The following is a 20,072-nucleotide window of genomic DNA, read 5'->3' as shown; positions in this document are numbered from 1 at the left end:
TTTTAAGACCATTTAGCACGATTTCCACGAGATATTGCGCAAGTAACATTAATTTCGGAACACCCCTCATATTCTTGTGTTTCTTACCTGTGGTCAAGAAAAATGCGAAGACCATGATGAATGTGTATCCAAAGTAGAGCATGGTACTAGCTGTGTCGTGGATCTCCAACTTAGACACAAAGTAATGGATGCAGTAAGCAAACAGATAGACAGCAGTAAACCCACTGGTCAGGAACGACCGCCACCACCAATGGTAATCCTGTAAAATCACGTCGACATTTATAATGATTGGTCAACAAAAGTGTCAAACAGCCAATCATATCAACTGTTATAATGATTGGTCAACAAAAGTGTCAAACAGCCAATCATATCAACTGTTATAATGATTGGTCAACAAAAGTGTCAAATAGCCAATTACATCAATTGTTATAATGATTGGTCAACAAAAGTGTCAAACAGCCAATTACATCAACTGTTATAATGATTGGTCAACAAAAGTCAAACAGTCAATTACATCAACTATTATAATGATTGGTCAACAAAAGTGTCACACAGCCAATCATATCAACTGTTATAATGATTGGTCAACAAAAGTGTCAAACAGCCAATCATATCAACTGTTATAATGATTGGTCAACAAAAGTGTCAAATAGCCAATTACATCAATTGTTACAATGATTGGTCAACAAAAGTGTCAAACAGCCAATTACATCAACTATTATAATGATTGGTCAACAAAAGTGTCACACAGCCAATCATATCAACTGATATAATGATTGGTCAACAAAAGTGTCAAACAGCCAATCACATCAACTGTTAAACAGCCAATCTCATCAACTGTTAAACAGCCAATCACATCAACTGTTAAACAACCAATTACATCAACTGTTAAACAGCCAATCACATCAACTGTTAAACAGCCAATCACATCAACTATTAAACAGCCAATCACATTAACTGTCCTTTACACTGTAAGGTTTGCTTGATGATGATCAACAGAGTGATATCATGTAAATTTTGGTATTCTTCCTATTTCTAAAGCTGTTACTAAATACCATCATGAGGACCAGTTGGGTACCTAGACACTTTAATGGCATCTTTATCCAGAGAAGTATCCACTTAAAATCTTTGTCTGTGTCTAAAGCAATCCCCTGTTAATCTATTTGGCCACAGCATAGACTTGTTTTCAAGTTCTGCGTCAGAAGAATTTACTCTTGGTGAACCCGACAAATAATATTGTAACAAAACTTCTCTGTGACATCAAAATTATATTTGATCTGAAAATAACAGAATGATCACATGACTTTGTTGTATATATGATCTGATGGAATGTCTAGGTCACATGACTTTGTTGTATATATGATCTGACAGAACGTCTAGGTCACACGACTTTGTTGTACAGTGGACCCGCGATAGTCCGGACGTCGGTAGTCCGGAAAACTCACAATCCGAACGGAAATGTCGGGGAACGGATTTCGGTAACGTTATTTATACTCACTACTGACACTAGTCCGGAAATTTGTATTCCGAATCCGGAACGCCATTTTGGGAACGGAATGTCATTTTCGTTAATAAATAATCCGGACAATTTATTGTTGCCACGTGCCGAGAAAATCCAAGGCCAGCTACAGTCGTGTGTACAATACACACAATCACTTGACACTGAATGTGTTGTCATAACGACGGCTGCCAGGTCATAGCCACGGGCGTTTACCTGAACACCTTTCACACGGGTACATGCAGTCATGTAACGGTTCATTGGTTTTCTATAGGAGATCAAACTTCAGTGTTGTTATTAAGATACGCAATGTATGTTTATAAGCCACACGCTTTTAAACATGCAGTTTGAGCTTGGGTACGGCTACGTATGCTGTAGATACCTTACTTGTTACGCATGCAGAATATATCGCTATGAGTATCGGATACAATAAAGTGAGATAATACTCACAAAATCAATAAAGAATTTTAAATGTATGTGAATCTATTCGAATTCATCGCCTATGGTATAAGATATAAAGGCTACGGCACATGCCATTTACACGTGTGTGACATTGTGCACGAAGTTAGACGTGAACGGGCGCGTGGTTGTTACATCCGTCTGTAAGTCAGAAAGCAAAGACTTATAGAAATGGTTATTAAAAACACACATTATACAAAATAACAATTATATGAGTTCATAAAATGTTCACAACTATTTGTTATCATAGTCTTTTATGCCAAGAACGTAGATGACATTGATCCTTTGTTAGGCAATTTGCCGTACGATAGATCAAGAGTGGGATACGTAGCTATATGCATACATACTACACAATTAACAATGGCTTTAGGTTTCGTATTTTGAAAAAGAAATACGTTTATTCAATATTTTAAACGTAATGATATAAAAATACCTATAAAACATAACAAACGAAGTATTAATTATGATACATGTATATTACATAAAAGCTTATCATCGATTACAAGGTCAAGGGGAGTAACTCGTACGTGACAATTTAATTGACTAAGAACACGGAATTCGGCAGTCCGGAAAACTCGTAATCTGGACGGTTTAGACTTGGAACGAATGTGTCCGGATTATCGAGGGTCCACTGTATATATAATCTGATGGAATGTCTAGGTCACATGACTTTGTTATATAATTATTATCTGACAGAATGTCTAGGTCACATGACTTTGTTGTATATATCATCTGACAGAACGTCTAGGTGACATGTATATATTATCTGACAGAACGTCTAGGTCACATGACTTTGTTGTATATATTATCTGATGGAATGTCTAGGTCACATGACTTTGTTGTATATATACATTGTATATTATCTGACAGAACGTCTAGGTGGGTTGGGTTGTATTAGTTTAATGGATAATGTAAGGACATTTCAGTTTTGTTGATGGAGGAAAGCTGGAGTACCCAGAGAAAAACCACCTACCAGCAGTCAGTATTTGGCAACTCCCCCAAATGGGATTTGATCTAGCGACCCAGAGGAAGAGGGCTTAAATTTGGTAATATGTCAGGACATATTAACCACTCGGCCACCGTGGCCCCTAGAATGTCTAGGTCACATGACTTAATTGCTTATATATGATCTGATAGAATGTCTAGGTCAATGACTACCCACCTCCGCACAAAGATGGAAATAACACAGTAAGATGGTGGCTTCTGAGCAGGTCACGAGGAGGATGACAAAAACCAGGAACAGGAAACCAAACATATAATAGGTCTGCTGGGACCTGTAAAATATATAGTAAATAATACAGTAGGTCTGCTGGGACCTGTAAAATATATAGTAAATAATACAGTAGGTCTGCTGGGACCTGTAAAATATATAGTAAATAATACAGTAGGTTTGCTGGGACCTGTAAAATATATGGTAAAATATATAGTAGGTCTGTTGGGACCTGTAAAATATATAGTAAAATACAGAGTAGGTCTGTTGGGACCTGTAAAATATATAGTAAATAATACAGTAGGTCTGTTGGGACCTGTAAAATATATAGTAATTATACAGTAGGTCTGCTGGGACCTGTAAAATATATAGTAAATAATACAGTAGATCTGCTGGGACCTGTAAAATATATAGTAAATAATACAGTAGGTCTGCTGGGACCTGTAAAATATATAGTAAATAATACAGTAGGTCTGCTGGGACCTGTAAAATATATAGTAAATAATACAGTAGGTCTGCTGGGACCTGTAAAATATATAGTAAATAATACAGTAGGTCTGCTGGGACCTGTAAAATATATAGTAAATAAAACAGTAGGTTTGCTGGGACCTGTAAAATATATGGTAAAATATATAGTAGGTCTGTTGGGACCTGTAAAATATATAGTAAAATACAGAGTAGGTCTGTTGGGACCTGTAAAATATATAGTAAATAATACAGTAGGTCTGCTGGGACCTGTAAAATATATAGTAAATAATACAGTAGGTCTGCTGGGACCTGTAAAATATATAGTAAATAATACAGTAGGTCTGCTGGGACCTGTAAAATATATAGTAAATAAAACAGTAGGTTTGCTGGGACCTGTAAAATATATGGTAAAATATATAGTAGGTCTGTTGGGACCTGTAAAATATATAGTAAATAAAACAGTAGGTTTGCTGGGACCTGTAAAATATATGGTAAAATATATATAGTAGGTCTGTTGGGACCTGTAAAATATATAGTAAAATACAGAGTAGGTCTGTTGGGACCTGTAAAATATATAGTAAATAATACAGTAGGTCTGCTGGGACCTGTAAAATATATAGTAAATAATACAGTAGGTCTGCTGGGACCTGTAAAATATATAGTAAATAATACAGTAGGTTTGCTAGGACCTGTAAAATATATAGTAAATAATACAGTAGGTCTGCTGGGACCTGTAAAATATATAGTAAATAATACAGTAGGTCTGCTGGGACCTGTAAAATATATAGTAAATAATACAGTAGGTCTGCTGGGACCTGTAAAATATATAGTAAATAATACAGTAGGTCTGCTGGGACCTGTAAAATATATAGTAAATAAAACAGTAGGTTTGCTGGGACCTGTAAAATATATGGTAAAATATATAGTAGGTCTGTTGGGACCTGTAAAATATATAGTAAAATACAGAGTAGGTCTGCTGGGACCTGTAAAATATATAGTAAATAATACAGTAGGTCTGCTTGGACCTGTAAAATATATAGTAAATAATACAGTAGGTCTGCTGGGACCTGTAAAATATATAGTAAATAATACAGTAGGTCTGCTGGGACCTGTAAAATATATAGTAAATAAAACAGTAGGTTTGCTGGGACCTGTAAAATATATAGTAAATAATACAGTAGGTCTGTTGGGACCTGTAAAATATATAGTAAATAAAACAGTAGGTTTGCTGGGACCTGTAAAATATATAGTAAATAATACAGTAGGTCTGCTGGGACCTGTAAAATATATAGTAAATAAAACAGTAGGTCTGTTGGGACCTGTAAAATATATGGTAAAATATACAGTAGGTCTGCTGGGACCTGTAAAATATATAGTAAATAAAACAGTAGGTCTGTTGGGACCTGTAAAATATATGGTAAAATATACAGTAGGTCTGCTGGGACTACTGTTTTATATGTCTGTAAATGTATTGTACAAGAGGCCCATGGACTTTAACGGTTACAGGAGTTCAGATACAGAATAAAACAAAGACATATAAACAAAATATATTGGCCTATCAGGCCCTTGAAGTCAGTCTATGTTTTTATAAATTTGATTTTTTAATGTATAAAGATTATTTGGTTCCATCAAATCTGTGAATTCAGAAGAAAGATTTTTGAAATTTAAGCCATTTTGACCCCTTTTAGCTCCGCCCCTCTGGCCCCTGCGGTTCAGCTAGGACCGATATTGATAAGATGTTTAAATGCTATCTGAGGCTAATAATTCTAACCCAATTTGACTTATTTCCCATGAAAACAAAGCAAATAATGTTCATAAATGTGTTTTTCCAATATAAACTATAGTAAACTTGACCCCCTCCCCAGGAAGAAACTTGAAACCACAGGGTCATATAATTCACAATTTTTATAAAGGACCTAAGAACTGTCCATCTATGAAGAGTATTTGATTCTTCCAGTTCCAGAATTTCCGAAGAAGTTTTTTTTTGTAAAGTTTTAGCTAATTTGAACCCTCTTGGCCCCACTCCTAAGGCCCTTGGGGGTCAGTCATGGTAAAATTTGTTAATAGGATTCAATGGCCATTTCATAGGGATAATTCTGACAATGTTTGACTTATTTCATATCACAAATGACCAAATAATGCTCAATAATGTGCTTTCTATATATAAACTATAGTAAACTGAAACCCCTATCCAGGGGAAAACCCGAGACCCCAGGGTCACATACCGTACGGTAATTCACAATGCTTGTAGAGGGCCTTGAGACCTTTCTATCCATGAAGAGTATTTGATTCTATCACATCAAAATTCTGTGAGTTGAGAAAAAGAATTTGAATTTTAGTCAATTTTACCCCTTTTGGCCCCTCCCACAGCCCCCTGAGGGGTGGGGGTCATATAATTCACAATTTTGATTGGCCTTATGCCTTAGAAGGTTTGTGCACAATTTCATTGAAATGGCTTTAGTGGTTTTGGAGAAGGAGTCGAAAATGTAAATTGTAAATTGACGGACGACGACAGACAAAAGGCGATTAGAATAGTCTTCATGAGACTTCGTCTCAAGTGACCTAAAAATATACATAAGTCTGTTGGGATCTATAAAATAAATTTGAGAATATATGGCAGTTCTGATATGACCTGTAAACAAGTTTGAGAATATACAGAAATTCTGCTATGACCTGTAAACAAGTTTGAGAATATACAGAATTCTGCTATGACCTGTAAAATATATAGTAAATAATACAGTAGGTCTGCTGGGACCTGTAAACTATATAGTAAATAATACAGTAGGTCTGCTGGGACCTGTAAAATATATAGTAAATAATACAGTAGGTCTGCTGGGACCTGTAAACTATATAGTAAATAATACAGTAGGTCTGCTGGGACCTGTAAAATATATAGTAAATAATACAGTAGGTCTGCTGGGACCTGTAAAATATATAGTAAATAAAACAGTAGGTTTGCTGGGACCTGTAAAATATATGGTAAAATATATAGTAGGTCTGTTGGGACCTGTAAAATATATAGTAAATAAAACAGTAGGTTTGCTGGGACCTGTAAAATATATGGTAAAATATATAGTAGGTCTGTTGGGACCTGTAAAATATATAGTAAAATACAGAGTAGGTCTGTTGGGACCTGTAAAATATATAGTAAATAATACAGTAGGTCTGCTGGGACCTGTAAAATATATAGTAAATAATACAGTAGGTCTGCTGGGACCTGTAAAATATATAGTAAATAATACAGTAGGTTTGCTAGGACCTGTAAAATATATAGTAAATAATACAGTAGGTCTGCTGGGACCTGTAAAATATATAGTAAATAATACAGTAGGTCTGCTGGGACCTGTAAAATATATAGTAAATAATACAGTAGGTCTGCTGGGACCTGTAAAATATATAGTAAATAATACAGTAGGTCTGCTGGGACCTGTAAAATATATAGTAAATAAAACAGTAGGTTTGCTGGGACCTGTAAAATATATGGTAAAATATATAGTAGGTCTGTTGGGACCTGTAAAATATATATAGTAAAATACAGAGTAGGTCTGTTGGGACCTGTAAAATATATAGTAAATAATACAGTAGGTCTGCTGGGACCTGTAAAATATATAGTAAATAATACAGTAGGTCTGCTGGGACCTGTAAAATATATAGTAAATAATACAGTAGGTTTGCTAGGACCTGTAAAATATATAGTAAATAATACAGTAGGTCTGCTGGGACCTGTAAAATATATAGTAAATAATACAGTAGGTCTGCTGGGACCTGTAAACTATATAGTAAATAATACAGTAGGTCTGCTGGGACCTGTAAAATATATAGTAAATAATACAGTAGGTCTGCTGGGACCTGTAAAATATATAGTAAATAAAACAGTAGGTCTGTTGGGACCTGTAAAATATATGGTAAAATATACAGTAGGTCTGCTGGGACCTGTAAAATATATAGTAAATAATACAGTAGGTCTGCTGGGACCTGTAAAATATATAGTAAATAATACAGTAGGTCTGCTGGGACCTGTAAAATATATAGTAAATAAAACAGTAGGTTTGCTGGGACCTGTAAAATATATAGTAAATAATACAGTAGGTCTGTTGGGACCTGTAAAATATATAGTAAATAAAACAGTAGGTTTGCTGGGACCTGTAAAATATATAGTAAATAATACAGTAGGTCTGCTGGGACCTGTAAAATATATAGTAAATAAAACAGTAGGTCTGTTGGGACCTGTAAAATATATGGTAAAATATACAGTAGGTCTGCTGGGACCTGTAAAATATATAGTAAATAAAACAGTAGGTTTGCTGGGACCTGTAAAATATATAGTAAATAATACAGTAGGTCTTGTTGGGACCTGTAAAATATATAGTAAATAAAACAGTAGGTTTGCTGGGACCTGTAAAATATATAGTAAATAATACAGTAGGTCTGCTGGGACCTGTAAAATATATAGTAAATAAAACAGTAGGTCTGTTGGGACCTGTAAAATATATGGTAAAATATACAGTAGGTCTGCTGGGACTACTGTTTTATATGTCTGTAAATGTATTGTACAAGAGGCCCATGGACTTTAACGGTTACAGGAGTTCAGATACAGAATAAAACAAAGACATATAAACAAAATATATTGGCCTATCAGGCCCTTGAAGTCAGTCTATGTTTTTATAAATTTGATTTTTTAATGTATAAAGATTATTTGGTTCCATCAAATCTGTGAATTCAGAAGAAAGATTTTTGAAATTTAAGCCATTTTGACCCCTTTTAGCTCCGCCCCTCTGGCCCCTGCGGTTCAGCTAGGACCGATATTGATAAGATGTTTAAATGCTATCTGAGGCTAATAATTCTAACCCAATTTGACTTATTTCCCATGAAAACAAAGCAAATAATGTTCATAAATGTGTTTTTCCAATATAAACTATAGTAAACTTGACCCCCTCCCCAGGAAGAAACTTGAAACCACAGGGTCATATAATTCACAATTTTTATAAAGGACCTAAGAACTGTCCATCTATGAAGAGTATTTGATTCTTCCAGTTCCAGAATTTCCGAAGAAGTTTTTTTTTGTAAAGTTTTAGCTAATTTGAACCCTCTTGGCCCCACTCCTAAGGCCCTTGGGGGTCAGTCATGGTAAAATTTGTTAATAGGATTCAATGGCCATTTCATAGGGATAATTCTGACAATGTTTGACTTATTTCATATCACAAATGACCAAATAATGCTCAATAATGTGCTTTCTATATATAAACTATAGTAAACTGAAACCCCTATCCAGGGGAAAACCCGAGACCCCAGGGTCACATACCGTACGGTAATTCACAATGCTTGTAGAGGGCCTTGAGACCTTTCTATCCATGAAGAGTATTTGATTCTATCACATCAAAATTCTGTGAGTTGAGAAAAAGAATTTGAAATTTTAATCAATTTTACCCCTTTTGGCCCCTCCCACAGCCCCCTGAGGGGTGGGGGTCATATAATTCACAATTTTGATTGGCCTTATGCCTTAGAAGGTTTGTGCACAATTTCATTGAAATGGCTTTAGTGGTTTTGGAGAAGGAGTCGAAAATGTAAATTGTAAATTGACGGACGACGACAGACAAAAGGCGATTAGAATAGTCTTCATGAGACTTCGTCTCAAGTGACCTAAAAATATACATAAGTCTGTTGGGATCTATAAAATAAATTTGAGAATATATGGCAGTTCTGATATGACCTGTAAACAAGTTTGAGAATATACAGAAATTCTGCTATGACCTGTAAACAAGTTTGAGAATATACAGAATTCTGCTATGACCTGTAAAATATATAGTAAATAATACAGTAGGTCTGCTGGGACCTGTAAACTATATAGTAAATAATACAGTAGGTCTGCTGGGACCTGTAAAATATATAGTAAAATATATAGTAGGTCTGCTGGGACCTGTAAAATATATAGTAAATAATACAGTAGGTCTGCTGGGACCTGTAAAATATATAGTAAATAATACAGTAGGTCTGCTGGGACCTGTAAAATATATAGTAAATAAAACAGTAGGTTTGCTGGGACCTGTAAAATATATATGGTAAAATATATAGTAGGTCTGTTGGGACCTGTAAAATATATAGTAAATAAAACAGTAGGTTTGCTGGGACCTGTAAAATATATGGTAAAATATATAGTAGGTCTGTTGGGACCTGTAAAATATATAGTAAAATACAGAGTAGGTCTGTTGGGACCTGTAAAATATATAGTAAATAATACAGTAGGTCTGCTGGGACCTGTAAAATATATAGTAAATAATACAGTAGGTCTGCTGGGACCTGTAAAATATATAGTAAATAATACAGTAGGTTTGCTAGGACCTGTAAAATATATAGTAAATAATACAGTAGGTCTGCTGGGACCTGTAAAATATATAGTAAATAATACAGTAGGTCTGCTGGGACCTGTAAAATATATAGTAAATAATACAGTAGGTCTGCTGGGACCTGTAAAATATATAGTAAATAATACAGTAGGTCTGCTGGGACCTGTAAAATATATAGTAAATAAAACAGTAGGTTTGCTGGGACCTGTAAAATATATGGTAAAAATATATAGTAGGTCTGTTGGGACCTGTAAAATATATAGTAAAATACAGAGTAGGTCTGTTGGGACCTGTAAAATATATAGTAAATAATACAGTAGGTCTGCTTGGACCTGTAAAATATATAGTAAATAATACAGTAGGTCTGCTGGGACCTGTAAAATATATAGTAAATAATACAGTAGGTCTGCTGGGACCTGTAAAATATATAGTAAATAAAACAGTAGGTTTGCTGGGACCTGTAAAATATATAGTAAATAATACAGTAGGTCTGTTGGGACCTGTAAAATATATAGTAAATAAAACAGTAGGTTTGCTGGGACCTGTAAAATATATAGTAAATAATACAGTAGGTCTGCTGGGACCTGTAAAATATATAGTAAATAAAACAGTAGGTCTGTTGGGACCTGTAAAATATATGGTAAAATATACAGTAGGTCTGCTGGGACCTGTAAAATATATAGTAAATAAAACAGTAGGTTTGCTGGGACCTGTAAAATATATAGTAAATAATACAGTAGGTCTGTTGGGACCTGTAAAATATATAGTAAATAAAACAGTAGGTTTGCTGGGACCTGTAAAATATATAGTAAATAATACAGTAGGTCTGCTGGGACCTGTAAAATATATAGTAAATAAAACAGTAGGTCTGTTGGGACCTGTAAAATATATGGTAAAATATACAGTAGGTCTGCTGGGACTACTGTTTTATATGTCTGTAAATGTATTGTACAAGAGGCCCATGGACTTTAACGGTTACAGGAGTTCAGATACAGAATAAAACAAAGACATATAAACAAAATATATTGGCCTATCAGGCCCTTGAAGTCAGTCTATGTTTTTATAAATTTGATTTTTTAATGTATAAAGATTATTTGGTTCCATCAAATCTGTGAATTCAGAAGAAAGATTTTTGAAATTTAAGCCATTTTGACCCCTTTTAGCTCCGCCCCTCTGGCCCCTGCGGTTCAGCTAGGACCGATATTGATAAGATGTTTAAATGCTATCTGAGGCTAATAATTCTAACCCAATTTGACTTATTTCCCATGAAAACAAAGCAAATAATGTTCATAAATGTGTTTTTCCAATATAAACTATAGTAAACTTGACCCCCTCCCCAGGAAGAAACTTGAAACCACAGGGTCATATAATTCACAATTTTTATAAAGGACCTAAGAACTGTCCATCTATGAAGAGTATTTGATTCTTCCAGTTCCAGAATTTCCGAAGAAGTTTTTTTTTTGTAAAGTTTTAGCTAATTTGAACCCTCTTGGCCCCACTCCTAAGGCCCTTGGGGGTCAGTCATGGTAAAATTTGTTAATAGGATTCAATGGCCATTTCATAGGGATAATTCTGACAATGTTTGACTTATTTCATATCACAAATGACCAAATAATGCTCAATAATGTGCTTTCTATATATAAACTATAGTAAACTGAAACCCCTATCCAGGGGAAAACCCGAGACCCCAGGGTCACATACCGTACGGTAATTCACAATGCTTGTAGAGGGCCTTGAGACCTTTCTATCCATGAAGAGTATTTGATTCTATCACATCAAAATTCTGTGAGTTGAGAAAAAGAATTTGAATTTTAGTCAATTTTACCCCTTTTGGCCCCTCCCACAGCCCCCTGAGGGGTGGGGGTCATATAATTCACAATTTTGATTGGCCTTATGCCTTAGAAGGTTTGTGCACAATTTCATTGAAATGGCTTTAGTGGTTTTGGAGAAGGAGTCGAAAATGTAAATTGTAAATTGACGGACGACGACAGACAAAAGGCGATTAGAATAGTCTTCATGAGACTTCGTCTCAAGTGACCTAAAAATATACATAAGTCTGTTGGGATCTATAAAATAAATTTGAGAATATATGGCAGTTCTGATATGACCTGTAAACAAGTTTGAGAATATACAGAAATTCTGCTATGACCTGTAAACAAGTTTGAGAATATACAGAATTCTGCTATGACCTGTAAAACAAGTTTGAGAATATACATAAGTTCAGCTATGACCTGTAAAACAAGTTTGAGAATATACATAAGTTCTGCTATGACCTGTAAACAAGTTTTGAGAATATACAGAAATTCTGCTATGACCTGTAAAACAAGTTTGAGAATATACAGAAGTTCTGATATGACCTGTAACCAAGTTTGAGAATATACATAAGTTCCGATATGACCTATAAACAAGCTTGAGAATATACATAAGAGGGGTGTTCCAAAATTATTGTTACTTTGGTGATTTCTCTTTGATAGAAGTAATTCTGATCGATATCATTTTACTTTGCCCTGTCCCTCGAAGTACTCCCCCTCTGCATTTATGCATCGTTTCAACCGATCGATCCACTTTTGGAAACAGTTTTCATACTCTTGAATTGGTATACTCATAAGATACTGGTAAATGGCAGAGCCAAGGGCATTTCTTGATTTATATTTTGTTCCATACAGGTGAAATTTTAGTTTGGGAAACAAGAAAAAGTCAAAGGGGGCCAAGTTTGGTGAATATGCAGGGTGGGAGAGGACAGTGACCTTTTCTGCCTTCAAAAACTCCGTTACAATGCGCGCCTTGTGTGCTGGCGCATTATAATGTAAGAGCCTGAGGTACTTCAAACCTGTCTGTGGGCGGCGGCGTTTGTAGACTTTCATAAGTTTTCGAAGTACAACGTCTCTATAATACTTCGCTGTGACAGTTTTGCCTTTTGGAACAGGGATTTGAATGATTGGACCCTTGTTATCAAAGAATATGACATACAAAACCTTCCTCACGTTGCGTATTCTTTTAGCAATGTTAGGGCTACTGGCGTTTTTGTTTGCCCAGATTCGATTAGAGCATTTTCTTTTGGGTTCGAAAAAATACATCCATGTTTCATCACCTGTGACCAAATTATCAAAAGCCTTTTTTGCTGTATTTTGGGTATTTCTTCAATAAGGATTTGGCTTTGTCAACCCGGGACCACTTTTGGTTGTCAGTTAGTAAATGGAATATCCACCTGGCATTGATCTTGCCCAGCTTAAGATGTTTCTTTAAAATGCAATGAATACGTGCTAAAGACAAGCCTGTCATTTTAGCTAACTGCCAGACAGCGTACCTTGCATATTTTTCAAGGATTTGCCGAATTAGTTCAATGTTATGCTTTGTTGTTGTTGTTGCAGGGCGACCTGTGTGGGCAGCATCTTTAAGCTGCTGGTGTCCCGACTTAAATCGAGCAACCACCTACAAATAGTCATATATGACATTTGACCCTTCTCATATATATCACAAACCTCACGAGGAATATCCACCGGCTTTAAGCCAAGTAGAGACCTACCATTGATATAGGCCCTAATTTCAATTACGTTTTCAACTCTCTTGCCAACCATATTTGTATAGAGTGTAACGAGTGCGCTACAAAACAATGTACACAGCACCAAGGTAAGTGTAATTGTGAGCGAGATATTTACCTATATCATGCTTCAGATATCACGCTATCGCCACGAGGTAGTTTTAAGCCCATTTAGCACGATTTCCACGAGATATTGCGCAAGTAACATTAATTTCGGAACATCCCTAGTAAGTTCTGATATGACCTGTAAACAAGTTTGAGAATATACATAAGTTCTGATATGACCTGTAAACAAGTTTGAGAATATACATAAGTTCTGATATGACCTGTAACCAAGTTTGAGAATATACACAAGTTCTGATATGACCTGTAAACAAGTTTGAGAATATACAGAAATTCTGATATGACCTGTAACCAAGTTTGAAAATATACATAAGTTCTGATATGACCTGTAAAATAAGTTTTAGAATATACATAAGTTCTGCTATGACCTGTAGCCAAGTATGAGGATATACAGAAGTTCTGCTATGACTTGTAAAACAAGTTTGAGGATATACAGAAGAGCTGATATGACCTGTAAATCAAAGTACTGAAAGTACTGAAGGAGGCGTAGCTCAGATTCTAGACAGGGTAATGATATATTGAAATATTAAAGATATATCATAAAAGAGGTAATAGTACATGTTCAGGTTATTTTCAATCAATATGGATTGAAATAACAGATTGAAAATTCTGTGCTTTCGCAGAATGACTGTTGTTTATTATAGAATAATGTGGAGCAAATATTTGCAAATTGGTTAAATCATGGAAATATTTAATCTTATAAAGTTGTTAAAAACAAATGCTCTAAAGATCTTGAAAATATTGTATGCGAAATAAATATGAACAATGAATAATGATATATAGATTAAAAATGATGCAAGACTAATATATATTCCTTTTGAAAGTTTGTGTTGGTTTTTACATGTTTTTAAATTTAAATCATGGTTTGAACTTTCTACCATCTGGGCAAAGTGTATGAAAGTGGTAGTTATGCTCCTGCTGAGCTCTGCATATACTGGCAGTAGAACGACTGGCTGACCCATTGTCAGTTTAATGTGACCAGGTGTGTTGGGATGCTTGGGTGTCTTCAGCGGCATGTTCCAGTGATATCATAATACATGTAGCACAATGAAAGGGCAAGAGTTCCACTATACAAGAAGACCCAACAAATACAGCGCAGTCTGTGCATGCTACACACAACATACATTGGAGGCCGTCCATGCCATTAATGAACCCAACAATCAAATATTGCCAAATCCAGTGTCAATCTGTCAATGTTAACAACAGTGTAAGGTGAAGTTGAAATCAATGTCCAATTTCCTCTCAAGGGATATATTCCATTAAAACATCTAACCCAACTCAGGATAATATAAACATTGATACCCCTGATTTAAATTTCAGAAGTTAATACTGGATTGGAATATTACATTTTGTTGCAATGAAAGTACTAGTTAAAGGAATTGTGCAGTCAAAAATTATAGTTTCAGTTTATGCTGGAAATGGCTTTATTAGCACGTGTAGAAACCTCTCCGTGCCGCGCGCGACCGGAATAACCTGTAAACCGTCGATATCGAGGTCCAAACTTCTGACCGCCCGATTATGCATATTTTCTAGCTCTAAACCGTGTGACATCATAATAGTCCGTGGCTTATAGCTTTACTATAACTGATGTGCTATCACTTACATCGACGGTCACAGGAAAAGCCGATCAACGATTTTTTATGATTACTTTTGAGTGAAGTTAATCATACAATAACTTTGGCTCGAATGTAAATAACTAAAAGAGTGAAATTCGATGTTTCAAATACTCTAATTTATGCTCTAATAACAGGTATCTTCGTGTAATTATGAAAGAAAATCCACACAGAAATAAAAGTTGCGATTTTTTTGTCGAGGAGTTCAGCAACGAATAAGCTTTAATTAGATAATATTTTCCTGTAGTCTGTATCTTTCGATACATTGTGAATTACAAAGTTTGTGACTGTAAAATGAAATTTTATGAAACAATTTCAGAAATCCTTTATTAAAGTATTGACGTACATACCAGAAACATATATACATATATGTATACGGTGTATATGTTTTCTGTACATACACACCGATGGTTGATCATTACAAACATTGTGTTGTGTGTTGCTAACCGAATAAATTGAGATACATTTATTACAATACCGTAAAACGTTTCAACATGTGGTAGAAAGAATTTATCTTTGATATTATAAAAGATCTAAATATTGAGATATTAGCAAAACAAACTATTTTTTCAGACTGTGCGGTCGCTTTCAATTTTTAATCGATATACGAGTAGATACCCCTATATAGATATATAATTAGCCATGTCTTTGGTTATGTAATACCTGGGCCAGGATGTTGTTTACCTGTACCAAACGCCATTCATCGAACTCACCTGTAAGTACCTGGCCGCGGGCAATTTGCTATTCGGTGGACTATGTCGGGTATTTGCTATTGTCTCACTGTCAATCAGGTTAGGACATCTGTTAATTGGATAGTGACTTGAATTATGGAAACCCCGTACATCTATGATCTAGGTTTTTTTATTGTCACCTCCATTTTTAAAATGAAGATGTAAAAGCAAATGGAAATAAAATATCCCTGATCATACATGTACCTAGGAATATATTATTACATATATATATGTCGTACACAGGTAAAACAATAATGGAAGTTGACTTATTCAGAAACAAAAATGGTTCTAAGAACTATTTCAACTAAAGATTTAACCTTAAAAATTATTCCAGTCTAGTACTGTAATTACGGAATCATGGAATATAGCAATCACCCGTAATTTTCTAAGGTTTTAGGAAAAATTCTAAAGCATGTATTTTCATAGCTGCAATATTGTAGCTCAAAAAAGGACTTTTGACAGAAAATGGCGTTGTCTTTAGAAAGGTATAGTAGGCCGGGTACGTATATTCGTTCTAGTATTTTCAACACCGTTTTCGAATCTACATTGTATAGTCAAACAAGAGAAGGGTTACAGCATTAACCACACTAAATATACTTATTTAAAATATAACCAAGTATAATTTATTTGAAAGGTACAACACATTTCAATATATATTATATGATACTTAAATTATGGAAACCAGAAATTTATATAATATGCTATCTAAATCTTCAGTCCAGACTGATCCGAACCATCCATTTTCGATATCGCTATCAAATTGGCACAGCTTATCTAATCTAAAGTTAGATATATGCTTGTTTGAATGTTTGAAATGGTGTAAATGGAAAGTTTTGAAACTGAAAATATCTACATCATTATCTCATTATCTCTGAACCGTAGTCGACACTACCCGTAAATCACGACCAAAACCAACCGATAGCGCTAAAAGCTAGGCGATTCGTTGGGTGGGACTTAATTTTTCATTCATCCAAAGCAATATCCTGACGTATTATCAAAAATATATTTTGGCTGCACAAATCCTTTAATATCTTAACGGAATATCCCTTTGTATAGAATATACAACATCTGCAAATAAACAAGATATTGTTAAAAACAAGAAAAAAAATATATTTCACCTTACATAAAAAATATTTTTTGTCTTACATAAAAAAAAAACATTTTTCGTCTCCACATAAAAAAAATATTTTTCACCATACATAAAAAATATTTCTTGTCTTACACAAACTGTTTTACTTGAGCACGTAAACGTTTTTACGTGCTCACGTAATAAGTTTTACGTGAGCACGTAAAAGAAAAAAATATTTTTCACCCTACATAAAATCTTCTTTTTTTTGGTCCTACATTAAAAAAAATATTTTTCGTGTCACTTCTGTGCCGCCGTACTTTTATGCTTATTTTTGAGAAATGTTTTGTTAATAATGTTGCTTCAGAATGAATCAAATTACACAGTGATGCTATCATTTCCAAATATTATTCGACATAAGGACTTCAAAAATTAATTAAAACGTATACATGTCAGAAAATGGTCGATTTTCTCTGTCGGAAATACTCACAAATATGTGCCGAGTTTTTTATAACTTATAAAACAATCATATGCGCAGAATTATCTGAAATATCGTAAACACACAAATCAATAATTGTATCGATGCACCAATCCAGTAAATTTGTCTCTAATAAACAACAGTTAATTTCTTTCGGCTTGTGTCCGTGCCGATTTCAACCGTCCCGATGTGACACCGCTTCTCTTTCACTCTCCCTATCGTTCCGAGTAGTGTGTATTTTATGTATGATGTTATTACATTATTTTCCGTTGAAAAAATGCACGAAAATAATCAGATCAACTGTAAATGCAGGCAAAATAACTGGAATATTGAATGTTATTGACGAGCAAAGTTTATAAACAAATATTATCAACTCACACTACTGTAACCTCGCCAGCCATACCGATGACCAACGCAGGTCGTCAGTGTACTGGCGATAGTACGGGACCTCGCCGTTTTTCATGTACGTCAGATTTTCGTTCGGTCAAATTGAATAAAAAAATCGTCAAAATCATTGTCAGATTATATCCTTTTAGGCCTGTGATATTTAAATATCATGACATCGTACTTATAATTACAAATATATACCGTAATATCAACAGCAGAAGCCATGATGGCGTCCCCGGTAACATGAGTGAAGCAGTGAACACGTGTGTGATTTAACACTCTGCATTGTAGTGCGTCGGCAGAGTTTGTAACAGTTGTCTCCCTTTGTACGGACTGTTCTTGTTGACATGTTCGTTAGTTTGGGGATTTCTAGTTCATTTTTATAAAATATTAGTGGATAGGCCTAGCAATATTCGATTAAATACCCCTAATTGAAAAGGCATTTATTGTCAGATGAATTATTTTTACTTACAAACAAGTTCATATGCAATTACTGTTAGATTCGCGGTTTGCAAGTTAGTCTTCCGTAGGTTAGTAAGGCTAACAGATCTAGATGCAGCGCACTCACTAGTATAAGTACTGCCGATATTGAGACACACTTTCGGTGAGAATAATTAATAACTAATTGTAACATTGAAAATAAGTCTAAAGTAATTAAGTGGGAAATTATAATGTGACTGAAACATGTAATAAACGGAGAACCTCTGACTGCTGTATAATACACAACGTACGTTGCAATACACAGTGTAAAGTTATCTCCCGTAGTTCCGGAAACTGTCCATAGGAGTACCAAGGTATAGTGTTCCGGTGCTACTTGAAAACCAGAGTGATTACATGATGGCAGGCTGCGCCTCCATAAAAAGTCTGAGAATATACAGAAGTTCTGCTATGACCTGTAACCAAGTTTGAGAATATACATAAGTTCTGCTATGACCTGTAACCAAGTTTGAGAATACACAGAAGTTCTGCTATGACCTGTAACCAAGTTTGAGAATATACACAAGTTCTGCTATAACCTGTAACCAAGTTTGAGAATATATACCAGTTCTGCTATGACCTGTAAACAAGTTTGAGAACACACAGAAGTTCTGCTATGACCTGTAACCAAGTTTGAGAATGCACAGAAGTTCTGCTATGACCTGTAACCAAGTTTGAGAATATACACCAGTTCTGCTATGACCTGTAAACAAGTTTGAGAATATACAGAAGTTCTGATATGACCTGTAAACAAGTTTGAGAATATACAAAAGTTCTGCTATGACCTGTAAAACAAGTTTGAGAATATACAGTAGGTCTGTTGGCACCTGTTACGATTGTATGCAGGTAAATAAAAGTTTACATGTTACCATGGTCACTTACCATATACTATTGAGTATGAAAAAGAGCTGGATGAAAATACAGCCAAAAGGTAAAACACCTCCCATGACAATTCCAGGAATGGGTTGAGTGTAGAACGACTGATCTGGGATCTGTCGAGGAATCTGATTGGTTCTCACTGGGTGTTCAATCGCCTAAAACATCAAAATTTAACATTTTAATCTAGTGAGTACAATTGTTTTATAGCCTAAACACCAAAATTTAAATCTAGTTAATATAATTCGTTCTATAGCCTAAAATATCAAAATTTAAAATTTTAATCTAGTTGATATGATTTTCTGGGTGTTCTATAGTTGATAAAAGGAGATTCAAAAATTTAAAACAAAATCAAAATTTGCTGTAAAGCAAGCAGGAACAAGAGGCCCAGAGGGCCTGTATTGCTCACCTGGTTTGTAATGCCAAGTAATGTTCTGAATACAGGTTCATTGTTTCTTTTCTGAAGGAATTTTAATATTAACCTCTAAATCCCCTATTGGGCCCCACCCCTCCTGCCCCCAGGGGGTCAGAGCCAAAATTTACACAAGTTCTATTCTCCTACCCCCAAGGATGTTTGTGGCCAAATTTGGTTACATTCCAGGCAGAACTCTATGACAAGTAGCGATTTAAAGGATTTACCTCTATTTCCCCTATTGGACCCCACCCATCCTGCCCCCGGGGGGGCCAGAGCCAAAATTCATACAAGTTCGGTTCCCCTTCCCCCAAGGATGTTTGTGGCCGAATTTGGTTACATTCCAGGCAGAACTCTATGACAAGTAGCGATTTATAGGATTTACCTCT

At 35.0% G+C, this 20,072-nt stretch overlaps 1 protein-coding gene across 1 annotated transcript in view; it reads right to left on the bottom strand.

Annotated features, from left to right (window-relative positions):
• The window catches only part of LOC138306858 (transmembrane 9 superfamily member 2-like), a 187,307-nt gene that overhangs the window by 13,850 nt on the left and 153,385 nt on the right, over positions 1 to 20,072 (bottom strand). Inside the window, exons 15-17 of the mRNA XM_069247362.1 lie at positions 19,278 to 19,429; positions 3,120 to 3,231; positions 88 to 259 (exon numbers count right to left, since the gene is read on the bottom strand). Coding sequence (XP_069103463.1) covers positions 88 to 259; positions 3,120 to 3,231; positions 19,278 to 19,429 — 436 coding nt within the window. The remainder of the gene's footprint in view (positions 1 to 87; positions 260 to 3,119; positions 3,232 to 19,277; positions 19,430 to 20,072) is intronic.

Source organism: Argopecten irradians, chromosome 14, assembly GCF_041381155.1.
Source record: "Argopecten irradians isolate NY chromosome 14, Ai_NY, whole genome shotgun sequence".
NCBI classification, from domain to species: Eukaryota; Metazoa; Mollusca; class Bivalvia; order Pectinida; family Pectinidae; genus Argopecten; species Argopecten irradians.
This window is presented reverse-complemented; position numbering and strand designations above follow the sequence as displayed.